Below are 12,460 nucleotides of genomic sequence, written 5' to 3' on the forward strand. Positions count from 1 at the left end.
TTTACGATTTACACAACGTGCCAACTTCACTGGTTTTGGGGTTTGTACATTGCGTTTATTGTCGAATTTATATATTGTTCCTGAAATGGGGGAATATGTTCTTGCACACAGGAAGATTTTGGGTGCAGGAGCCAATCGCAGTTTTTGATTTTGTTTTGTTATTTTGCATGAACAATTGTTTATAATAATGGGAAATTAGATAATGGTTTCATTAATTTGTTGATGTTGTTACATTGTATTAAATTATTCACGAGAAAGTTTGAGTTTGATTTTGAGTTTATTTCGAACATGCAAGCATACAACATGATACATCACAATTTCCAGTTTCTTTTCAACATGTTCGAAAGTGTGTTGATCTTGTTTTTTTTGTGCTTCTCTTGTGTTTTATTCTGGTTGTAATCATTAAAATGTTAGCCAAACTAGTAAGTAATTCATTGATCGTGAAGGATAACATGTAAAATGTATCTAATTCAAGTGGAATCACATTTCTTTTTACCTGTTCTAGTGCGCCACTCAGCGGTCATAGACTGTATTAAAGACTAACGGAAATGTTTCGGTTTAATTAAATTTTAAAAAAATTGTGTATATCTTATAATCGAACATTATTGTGTTTAACTGTAAATGTAGACTTATATATAGTACACTTCTGAAATTTTGCCTTGTATTTCCCGATTCATAATACGTCACGGCCACCGTAGAAGCGTCCTTGCCACGTGACACACATGTTAAAGCACATTTATAAATAAAGGTTTAAAAAAAATTAAAAAATAAGTTTGTTGTAATTATCCTGGTGCTGTTTTGTACTGTTTTTATACTGTTTTGTACTGTTTTTGTGCTTACTTTGATTATTATTACTCAACTGTTTGTAAATGTTTAAATTTATAAATAAAGGTTAAAAAAAAAAAAAACATTTTTGGCCTTCAGGGCCTAAATGTTGACTTCCGGTTCTCAGAAATCCGTTTTTGGTCCGATTTCTGACACGAGAACCGGAGGTCAATATTTATTGTTTTTGTTTGTGCTGACTATTTATTTTTATTTTTTTTGTCGAATATAATACAAATTAAACGGTGTTTTGGATGTAGTCATTGTTTTTCGACACTGAATTTTTTTTTTCAGCTTAATTTTCTTATATTTAAAAATAAAATTCTTCTTAAAAAAAAATGGTTATGATTATTCTGTTTTTGTACTTATTTTGATTCTTATGGTAACCTATTTTTATGGGCTTTCCTCTTTGTGATGTTAAGTTCCTGTTATACGCTGCTATACAGTATATGCCTAGCTCTTATTTTGAAGGCACCAAGAGCGGAAGTGATGACACGTTATAGTGGAGCGGAGGTTCTTGAAAAAAAGAAAATAAAGTGGTCCTCGTGTAAAACTGGAGCCTCCGGGTTTGTTATTTTGTAGTTTTGTACAGTATAGGCGACATTTATAAACCCTCGGTTACAATTTACATTATAATGTGTCATCACTTCCGCTCTTGGCGCCTTCAAAATAAGAGCATCAAGACATGTATAACAGCGTATAACAGGAACTTAACATCACAAAGAGGAAAGCCCATAAAAATAGGTTAAATTATTATTTCTCGATTGTTTGTAAATGTTGCAATTTATCAATAAAGATTTACCAAATTTAAAAAAATAATATATAAATAAAAAATTACACCCACTTTACAGCATCCACATAATAGCTAACATAATAACTCACGGAAATGTTTCGGTTTGACGTAAATTATTATTATTGTTTTTAATTGTGTATATCTTGTAATACAACATTTTTCTGTTGAGCTGTAAAAGTAGACTCAAATATTTGTACTTACGTCACGGCCACCGTAGAAACTTCCTTGTCACGTGACACGAATGTTGACAACTCTCGCCATGATACACCCACTTTACAGCACCAACATATTATTATGTTTTTTTTTGACGAGAACGTAGCTATTTAATGACGTTTTAGACCACATGGCAGTCGTCTGGCCTGAATGTCGTAGCCCAGGTATGTAAAGTCTCGTTTTGGCTTATGACTGGCGGGAAGGGTTGAGCTAGCTAACTTTACAGCTAGCTAACTAACTGCAGCTACGTTAGGTATATTGTTTCCATCCATCCATTTTTTACCGCTTGTCCCTTTTTAAAAGCAATACCTTGTGCCACAGGAGGATTCTCTGCTGCTCGTTGCTAATTGTTGCCAAGGATGGCTCATGCTTGCAGTGGTCAGTCATCGCTTGTCAACAGCCTGGCAACACTTCTACGAAATGATGGTGAGTTGTTGTTTTTTTTCTTCCAAATTACATCTTCATACGTCGCAGAAGGTAACCAGTATGTATTCAAGGGTTTTAATATCGATATTGATAATTATTGAAATGTTTTATGACCTGTCGAAAACAAAGACTAGGGAGTAAGTTTACATACACTTGTAAAGAACATAAAGTCATGGCTGTCTTGAGTTCTCTTGTTGGCAGTGTTGGGTTAGTTACTGAAAACCAGTAACTAGTTACTAGTTACTTTATTTCAAAAGTAACTCAGTTACTAACTCAGTTGCTTGCACCAAAAAGTAATGCGTTACTGTGAAAAGTAACTATTTAGTTCCTTTTTTTTTTTTTTTTTAAAAAAAGCTCCCATTAAAGGCCTACTGAAATGCGATTTTCTTATTCAAACGGGGATAGCAGATCCATTCTATGGGTCATACTTGATCATTTCGCGATATTGCCATATTTTTGCTGAAAGGATTTAGTAGAGAACATCGACGATAAAGTTCGCAACTTTTGGTCGCTGATAAAAAAAAGCCTTGCCTGTACCGGAAGTAGCAGACGATATGCGCGTGACGTCACCGGTTGTGGAGCTCCTCACATCTGCACATTGTTTACAATCATGGCCACCAGCAGCGAGAGCGATTCGGACCGAGAAAGCGACGATTTCCCCATTAATTTGAGCGAGGATGAAAGATTCGTGGATGAGGAAAGTGAGAGTGAAGGACTAGAGGGCATGCCACAAATTAATCCCGCATAACAAACACCTCCCCCCTCCCGTCCATATAACCCGCCAATACAACTCAAACACCTGCACAACACACTCAATCCCACAGCCCTAAGTACCGTTCACCTCCCCAAAGTTCATACAGCACATATATTTCCCCAAAGTCCCCAAAGTTATGTACGTGACATGCACATAGCGGCACGCACGTACGGGCAAGCGATCAAATGTTTGGAAGCTGCAGCTGCGTACTCACGGTACCGCGTCTGCGCATCCAACTCAAAGTCCTCCTGGTAAGAGTCTCTGTTGTCCCAGTTCTCCACAGGCCAATGGTATAGCTTGACTGTCATCTTTCGGGAATGTAAACAATGAAACACCGGCTACGTGTTTGTGTTGCTGCAGCCGGCCGCTAATACACCGCTTCCCACCTACAGCTTTCTTCTTTGCTGTCTCCATTGTTCATTGAGCAAATTGCAAAAGATTCACCAACACAGATGTCCACAATACTGTGGAATTTTGTGATGAAAACAGACGACTTAATAGCTGTCCCAAAATGTCCGCTACAATCCGTGACTCGCGGGAAATTTAAAATTGCACTTTAGTAATCTAACCCGGCCGTATTGGCATGTGTTGCAATGTTAAGATTTCATCATTGATATATAAACTATCAGACTGCGTGGTCGGTAGTAGTGGCTTTCAGTAGGCCTTCAATGCCCTTTTAGCCTTCATTTCAGTACTGTTATTGCACTGGAGAATAATACAATCTGTTGATCAACTTGACACGCATTTGCATCACTGAACTCTGCTAAGCAATGTGGTCTACATACAACACACAAAGACAAAGATATGTTTCAAAGGGCCAATTTATTTCAGGGCAGAACAAATTGACAAAAATATTTTAAATTGCTGCAACATAACACACATAATTAACAAACAGCATAATAACAACATAGCTGTAAACCTGACTTCACCTAAGGAAGGCACACGTGACATACACAAAGCCTAACCAGGCAGATTTGAATTGTTGTTTTGGGCAGTAGACGGGATCTTTGATCCAAGACACAACTTACATTTAACTAAAATGTTCTTTTCTTTGTGCTCGACAAAAAAAAGAAGTGAGAATATCTCCATGTTAAGACACTCGAGTGGACTGCGGCTCCGTTGTTAGTAAACACAGACACACCCCCCTCCCCTCCCTATAAACCAACAAATTTAGCCGAACTGCACCAATTTTGTCAAGAGGAGTGGTCAAAAACTCAACCAGAAAGTTGTGGATGATTACCAAATGCGCCTTATTGCAGTGAAACTTGCCAAGGGACATGTAACCAAATATTAACATTGCTGTATGTATACTTTTGACCCAGCAGATTTGCTCACATTTTCAGTAGACCCATAATAAATTCATAAAAGAACCAAACTTCATGAATGTTTTTTTGTGACAAACAAGTACCGTATTTTTCGGACTATAAGTCGCTCCGGAGTATAAGTCGCACCGGCCGAAAATGCATAATAAAGAAGAAAAAATATATATATAAGTCGCATTTTTTGGGGAAATTTATTTAATAAAACCCAACACCAAAAATAGACATTTGAAAGGCAATTTAAAATAAATAAAGAATAGTGAACAACAGGCTGAATAAGTGTACGTTATATGAGGCATAAATAACCAACTGAGAACGTGCCTGGTATGTTAACGTAACATATCATTCAAATAACTATAACATATAGAACATGCTATACGTTTACCAAACAATCTGTCACTCCTGATCGCTAAATCCCATGAAATCTTATACGTCTAGTCCCTTACGTGAATGAGCTAAATAATATTATTTGATATTTTATGGTAATGTGTTAATAATTTCACACATAAGTCGCTCCTGAGTATAAGTCGCACCCCCGGCCAAACTATGAAAAAAACTGCGACTTATAGTCCGAAAAATGCGCTACTTTATTTGTCGTTACTTATATTATCTGAATAAATTATGTGATAATGTTCATCAGTCAACTAATTGGTGTTAATTTTCAATCTATCAAGATAAAAAAAGTATATCAAAATCAAATTACAGGATGTTATTTATGTAGTTTGATCATTTTCCTCGACTGATGCACTAACATGTGGATTATTTTTTACATATGTAGCATCATCTACACAGATACAAAGAATTGCTACTGCGACATCCAGGGGACACATTTAGAACAGCAGTTTCTTTCATTCAAAAAATTCAAGTTCATTTTTATACTTCGCAAACTCATCCCGCGGGCCCGGATAAAACCTGTTCGCGGGCCTGATCTGTACGCTTGACACCCCTGATCTACAGGTTTAGTGCCAGGAAGTTACAGCTGTGCTCTAAAGGGTGAGCACGGCTGAGGTGGAATGGTATTGTTAGTCTTGGTGGGGACGAGTGCCTCGCGTCAGTTACAGTTGTCTGACTGCGGCCCGCCCAAAACAAAAAAAAAAGGTGACTTTTCCTGTTTTATCCACAATTTCTTTGCACTCATTTTTAGTTTCTCTTCTCACTCCTTGCAAAGAATAAATCGTGAGACAACAAGATGGCGCAACTAAACTTACATGTTGATACTGTTAACTGATTGATTGTTAAAGTTTCCCTCCCACTGATCAGTGATCACTTCTTGTGTTGCTCGGTGACCAAAAAGTGAGGGCCTTTGTTCATGCAACCAATATCGTTTCGCAACTTTCGCTTTCTTCCGACATAGAAGAAAAAAAAAAAAAGATCAAACATTTTATCGAACACATTCTTTATTGATATGGATAACTTGTCTACCGTGTTAAGTATTGATAGCGTTTTATTGCCCAGCCCTAATCTGTTTTATTACAATAATTGTAGGGTGTACATGATTTATCCCCGAGGGGAAATTCCAATACTGTTGGAATTTATTACAAGGTGTCTATAGTGCTTGTACAGACTGCGCCCTGCTAGCAGTTTGAGTTTGTGTGTCTTGCTCAAATGCACTAAAGTGGAGGCTGGCATGTCTTTGGCAGCCAGTGACGTGTTTAATTCTACACCATTCTATCTTCTCCATGTGTAATGTATAGAGATCTCCGATAATATCGTACTGCTGATATTATCGGCCGATAAATGCTTTAAAATGTAATATCGGAAATTATCGGTATCGGTTTCAAAAAGTAAAATTTATGACTTTTTAAAACACCGCTGTACAGTGTGGTACACGGACGTAGGGATAAGTACAGAGCGCCAAAAAACCTTAAAGGCACTGCCTTTGCGTGCCGGCCCAGTCACATAATATCTACGGCTTTTCACACACACACAAGTGAAAGCAAGGCATACTTGGTCAACAGCCATACAGGTCACACTGAGGGTGAACCGTATAAACAACTTTAACACTGTTACAAATATGCGTCACACTGTGAACCCACACCAAACAAGAATGACAAACACATTTCGGGAGAACATCCGCACCATAACACAACATAAACACAACGGAACAAATACCCAGAACCCCTTGTAGCCCTAACTCTTCCGGGACCATACTTGCCAACCCTCCCTTTCCGGGAGACTCCCGAATTTTAGTGCCCCTCCCGAAAATCTCCTGGGGCAACCATTCTCCCGGATGTCTACCGATTTTCACCCGGCCAACAATATTAAGGGTGTGCCGTGATGGCACTGCCTTTAGCGTCCTCTACAACCTGCCGTAGCGTCCACTTTTTCACCATACAAACAGCGTGCCGGCCCGGTCACATGTTGTATGCGGCTTCTGCATGCACACGTAATTGACTGCAAGGCATACTTAATCAACAGCCATACAGGTCACACTGAGGGTGGCCGTATAAACAACTTTAACACTGTTACAAATATGCGCCACACTGTGAACCCACACCAAACAAGAACATTTCGGGAGAACATCCGCACTGTAACACAACATAAACACAACAGAACAAATACCCAGGATCCCTTGTAGCCCAACCCTTCCGGGCTACCATATACACCCCCGCTACCACCAAACCCCCCCCCAACCCCGCCCACCTCAAACCCACGCCCCCAATCTCCCGAATTCAGAGGTCTCAAGGTTGGCAAGTACGTCCGGGACGCTACAATATACACCCCCCCTCCCCCCCACACACACACACCTCAACCCCCCCCCCCACCCCACCCCCAACCCCGCCCACCACAACCTCCTCATGCTCTCTCAGGGAGAGCATGTCCCAAATTCCAAGCTGCTGTTTTGAGGCATGTTAAAAAAAAATTATGCACTTTGTGACTTCAATAATAAATATGGCAGTGCCATGTTGGCATTTTTTTCCATAACTTGAGTTGATTTATTTTGGAAAACCTTGTTACATTGTTTAATGCATCCAGCGGGGCATCACAACAAAATTAGGCATAATAATGTGTTTATTCCACGACTGTATATATCGGTATCCGTTGAGTTGAGTTGGACAATATCGGAATATCGGATATCGGCAAAAAAGCCAATATCGGACATCTCTACTAATGTATTTACTCGCTTTGTTTACATCATCGATGCTGAGATAAGTACTGTCATCCATCCCCAGGTGACTTAGTGCTTGATGGCAGCAGCACACTGACTCTACCGGCGACATGCTTGCAGCAGCTGAACCAGCTGTTTGAGCAACACTTGCTGTCCAGGAATCAGCAGCATAGCTTCATGGCGCTGCCATCCCACCCGGCTGACACCGCATCCCTGCTGCAGCTACAGTTCCTCTTTGACGTCCTGCAGAAGACAGTCTCATTTAAGGTGATTTCAAACTGCAAAGTACATATAGTCAGTGTTTCCCATGCGTTCGTTTACTTGTGCCGGCCCGCCACGAAGAAATCTGGCCGGTCAACGACTCCCAAATAGATCTGTCGGCCGTCGCTCATAAACACATTATAATGGGACTGTCTTGGAATGTAGGTTGTCCTTCCAACTCTGTGAAGTGTATGAGCTTTTGTGCATCCTGTGTAACGGTACGTGTATTTGTATCGAACCGTTTCGGTACGGGGGTTCCGGTTCGGTTCGGAGGTGTACTGAAGGAGTTTCCACACGGACATATTAAGTAGCGTAACGCACGTTGTGTAAACAATGCACACCGAGGCACAACACACGGCATGCTAGCAGCTAACGGGCTACGACAGACTGACCATACGTCCTCTTTTCACCGGACATGTCCTCTTTTGCGGAGCTGTCAGGGCGGAGTTTCTTAAATGCCTCAAATGTCCGGCATTTTGAGTTAGGGTTGCATGTATTTTCAATGTACGTTCAGGGTTAAGAAGGGGTTAAAAACAAAACAAGGGAGGGAGGGGCAGAGACAGAGAGAGCGAGAGAGTTATGATAAACGCGCATGCGTCGCCAGGCTCTGCTTTTTATCCATAGATCTATCAGATTTAATTTTTTATTATCTATAGCAGGGGTGTCAAAAGTGTGCCCCGGAGGCCATTTGCGGCCCACAGCTAATGTTTTAAAGGCCCACGGCACATTCTAAAAATACTATCAAAATAAACAAAAACATAACAAAAGTGAAATAAAAAAGCTTAAAGGTTAAATGTAATTTAGAAAAAGTTGCAATGTTGATTAATAAAACAAAGCTGTTTTTTTTTTCTTTCAAACTGTCATTGCTCAAAACATAATATTAAATCAAAATCAATGTTATTATGAGTTATTGACCTATCCAAGGTTCCGATTACTTCACATCAAATATTCCACTAAGAAAAATATTTTTGGTGGAAGATTTTGCAAATTCGGTAAATAAATAACCCAAAAATTTATATATATATATTTTTTTTACTGTACCGAAAATGAACCGAACCGTGACCTCTAAACCGAGGTACGTACCGAACCAAAATTTTTGTGTACCGTTACACCCCTAGCATCCTGCCATCTAAAGGCAGTTACAGCCTCCTTATTGAGAGTGACTTTAAAAAACAAAAAGACAAAAGTAGCGACAAAAAAGTTTCTGCTCACTTTGCTCACAAAATTGCATGCACATACTTAGTTAGATGATATCACACCAACCCCGCCCTTGCTCTCGCTGCCTACCACCATAATAGATTACAGTCCAGTGGGAAAACATTGATCAATGTTTTTTTTTCATATTTATTTTTTAAAATGTGTGCATTTTTTGCAGCTCTTCAACTCACCCAGCACGAGACTAGAGTCTGTGGTGAAACTTTCCCCTTTCAAGTCTTTAAAGAGTTTGGAGGTAATATTTACTATCTAATAACTTTTTTATTTCTTTGATGATATTTTCTTTCATTTGCTTTTCATTTTTTTTCCCCGAGAGACAAGTGGATTGCATTTATTCTACATCCTGCACCGCAAAAACTGAAATCTAAGTAAGATTAAATATCTCAAATAAGGGTGATATTTGCTTATTTTCTGTCTGATAAAATAATTCTTCTCACTAGGCAGATTTTATGTTAGAGTGTTTTAAGGGTTTTGGTACTAAATGATCTCAGTGAGATATTACAGCTCGTTGCTGAGATTTTATGACCTATATTAAGTAAAACATGCTTGAAACTAGAATATCAACTGATGCAAAGCACTCACAAGTATAAAACTAAGTTTTTTTAAAGTAATAATTTCTTACTTCAAGCATGAAAAAAAAATCATGATGCCGAGCGCATATCATTATGTCAAGATAATGGCACTAGTATTTACTTAATTTAAGAATATTTTTCAACATATTGAGCAAAAAGGTCTATTTTTTTTCTACCAAGAAAAGTGCACTTGTTATTAGTGAGAATATACTTATTTTAAGGTATTTTTGGGTTCATTGAGGTTAGCTAATTGTACTTGTTTTGGAAAGTCTTGACAAGCCAAATTTTCTTGTTCTATTGGCAGATAATTTTGCTTAGTTCAAGTAAAATACCCCTAATTTTTGTATTTTTGTTTTTGTTTTTGAACACTTGACTTTTTGCAGTGTGTGCAAATGTGCCTCAAGCCAATTTGAACGTTATCCAAGTATCAGTAATAAGAACGGTTTTACTCTTATTTTTATTTCAATTTTCATTTAATCTTCATTTACCACTCTTGCTGTTTTTGTGTGCTACTCTGTATTCCTTTCGACATATTTTTAAAAAAAGAATTCAATACAATAAGTCTGCCCTTGTTTCCTGTTTCTCTGCAGCTGAAGCACATTCCCCCGCACTGTGTTGAGGGGCTCAGAGGAGTTTACTCCCAATTGGAGGTCTTCATCTGCTCAAAGAGCCTGAGCTCCCTGGAGGTACAACCAGTGTGTTTGCTACTGTGTCCGACTGTAAGAGACCCAGTGATAGTGACAGGTCCTTTCCCTGCAGGAGCTGCTTTCCCTGTGCGGAGGTGACCTCAGCTCTGCGCTGCCATGGCTGGAACTGCACACCCTAAACTTCAGCTACAATTTCATCATTTGCCTTGACCAGTCTTTAGTGAGATACAAAAAAAAGTCCTGACTAACATATTTTTCGGATTATAAATCGCTCCGGAGTATAAATCGCACCGGCCGAAAATGCATAATAAAGAAGGAAAAAAACATATATAAGTCGCACTAGAGTATAAGTCGCATTTTTTGGGGGAATTTATTTGATAAAATCCAACACCAAGAATAGACATTTGAAAGGCAATTTAAAATAAATAAAGAATAGTGAACAACAGGCTGAATAAGTGTACGTTATATGACGCATAAATAACCAACTGAGAACGTGCCTGGTATGTTAACGTAACATATTTTGATAAGAGTCATTCAAATAACTATAACATATAGAACATGCTATACGTTTTACAAACAATCTGTCACTCCTAATCGCTAAATCCGATGACATCTTCTTCCTCTGTGTCGCTTCTAATGAACTCTGCCAACTCCAAAGGTAGACAATGCGCCGCTTCCTCTTCTATCGGTACGTCGCTTACGTCCGAGCAGTGGTTCTTAACCTGGGTTTGATGGAACCCTAGGGGTTCGGTGAGTCGGCCTCAGGGGTTCGGCAGAGCCTCCGCCGCGGAGGTCAAGACACGCCCGACTCATCGTGTGAATAAAAACTTCTCCCTGTCGGCGTATTATGGATACCCCCAAACAATGTTCCCTCTAATTTTCCATATGTGTACAAACGCAAAAACTCCTTGAGCATTCAGTGGAGCACATGTAAGCGACGTCAGACCTGCAGCACACCTGTCCCAAACATGACTAAATAACAAGTTCAATGTTTTATTATTATAACCAAATGACAGCAGTCATTTCCATGAGATTATTTTCTAATATAAGTGTTTTGGCCCACTTACAATGACTATAACATATTATTTTTCATGAGCTGTGTACTAGTATTATATGTCTGGGTGGGGGGGTCCTGCTTTGGAAATAATATGTACCCCTTTCAGATATCGCATTTAGTTCCCACTAAAACATTCACATGTTGCACAATGAGATGTAAACATGGGATCATGTGTACATTCCTGTAACTTTCTGTTTGTAAAATGTACATTTATTAGTATTGATTTAATATAATAACATCTTTTTATGATTACGGTTCGGGTTCGGTGAATGCGCATATGAAACTGGTGGGGTTCGGTACCTCCAACAAGGTTAAGAACCACTGCGTCAGAGTCATCGTCAGTTGCAGTTCCAATTATTCCAGCCTTTCTGAATCCGGACAGGATGGTTTCGGTTGTCACTGAATATATTATTATTTGATATTTTACGGTAATGTGTTAATAATTTCACATCTAAGTCGCTCCAGAGTATAAGTCGCACCCCCGGACAAACTATGAAAAAAACCTGCAATTTATCATCCGAAAAATACGGTAATTCCATTTAGTTTTTTTACTGATACATGACAGCTCACGCTACTTTTTTGTCTTAGAGTCTCTTAAACGTCCTCAAGTCTTTGGATTTAAGCCACAACAAGATTCAGGAGTGCGCTGAATTTCTAAAGGTTAGGGATCTTTTCTTCTTCAGCTTTCGAACAGCATTGTTTGTTCCTCTTTTTTTTACTTCTCTTTCTGTTTGTACTGTAGCCCTTAAGTGAACTGGAGCACTTGAATCTGGGCTACAACTGCCTGCAGAGGGCGCCAACACTAAGCCTAAGCGCCAGAGTCAAACTGATTACGCTCATCCTCAGGAACAATGAACTAGAAACTATTAATGGTATAAAGTGGACACTATTTTACTTAGGCACATGATCGTGTGTGCCTTATAACTGTAGATATCTCCCATCAATAGGTGTGGAACAGTTGGCATCACTCCAGCACTTAGACCTTGCCTACAATCTTCTGCTGGAGCATTCACAGCTGGCGCCGCTCTCCTTGCTTCACTGTCTTAAAACAGTAAGGATACACACATGCATCCACCCACACCGGTCATGCTGTTAAGAGATTAAGATTAGTATTTAACCGCTCCAATGTCCTCTCATAAAGGTGAACTTGGTGGGCAACCCGCTGTACTTCCAGAAGACCCACCGCAAAAGTACTGTCCGCCACCTTTCCCCAAAGGCTGTCAGTCTCAGAGTGGGTAAAAAAAAAAGATGATTATGTTGTTACTGAGAGGA

At 39.3% G+C, this 12,460-nt stretch overlaps 1 protein-coding gene across 2 annotated transcripts in view; it reads left to right on the top strand.

The window, feature by feature from the left end:
• The first annotated feature begins 1,842 nt into the window (after nucleotides 1–1,842).
• The window catches only part of stk11ip (serine/threonine kinase 11 interacting protein), a 40,262-nt gene continuing 29,644 nt past the window's right edge, over nucleotides 1,843–12,460 (top strand). Inside the window, exons 1-10 of one of the 2 annotated variants that reach the window (XM_062062270.1) lie at nucleotides 1,843–1,992; nucleotides 2,132–2,254; nucleotides 7,501–7,703; nucleotides 9,073–9,147; nucleotides 10,075–10,170; nucleotides 10,244–10,351; nucleotides 11,777–11,848; nucleotides 11,931–12,060; nucleotides 12,136–12,239; nucleotides 12,330–12,419. In XM_062062270.1, coding sequence (XP_061918254.1) covers nucleotides 2,188–2,254; nucleotides 7,501–7,703; nucleotides 9,073–9,147; nucleotides 10,075–10,170; nucleotides 10,244–10,351; nucleotides 11,777–11,848; nucleotides 11,931–12,060; nucleotides 12,136–12,239; nucleotides 12,330–12,419 — 945 coding nt within the window. In that variant the 5' untranslated portion in view covers nucleotides 1,843–1,992; nucleotides 2,132–2,187. The remainder of the gene's footprint in view (nucleotides 1,993–2,131; nucleotides 2,255–7,500; nucleotides 7,704–9,072; nucleotides 9,148–10,074; nucleotides 10,171–10,243; nucleotides 10,352–11,776; nucleotides 11,849–11,930; nucleotides 12,061–12,135; nucleotides 12,240–12,329; nucleotides 12,420–12,460) is intronic. The other variant, XM_062062262.1, reaches the window with a different exon arrangement.

Source organism: Entelurus aequoreus, linkage group LG01 (genome assembly GCF_033978785.1).
Source record: "Entelurus aequoreus isolate RoL-2023_Sb linkage group LG01, RoL_Eaeq_v1.1, whole genome shotgun sequence".
Lineage (NCBI taxonomy): Eukaryota > Metazoa > Chordata > Actinopteri > Syngnathiformes > Syngnathidae > Entelurus > Entelurus aequoreus.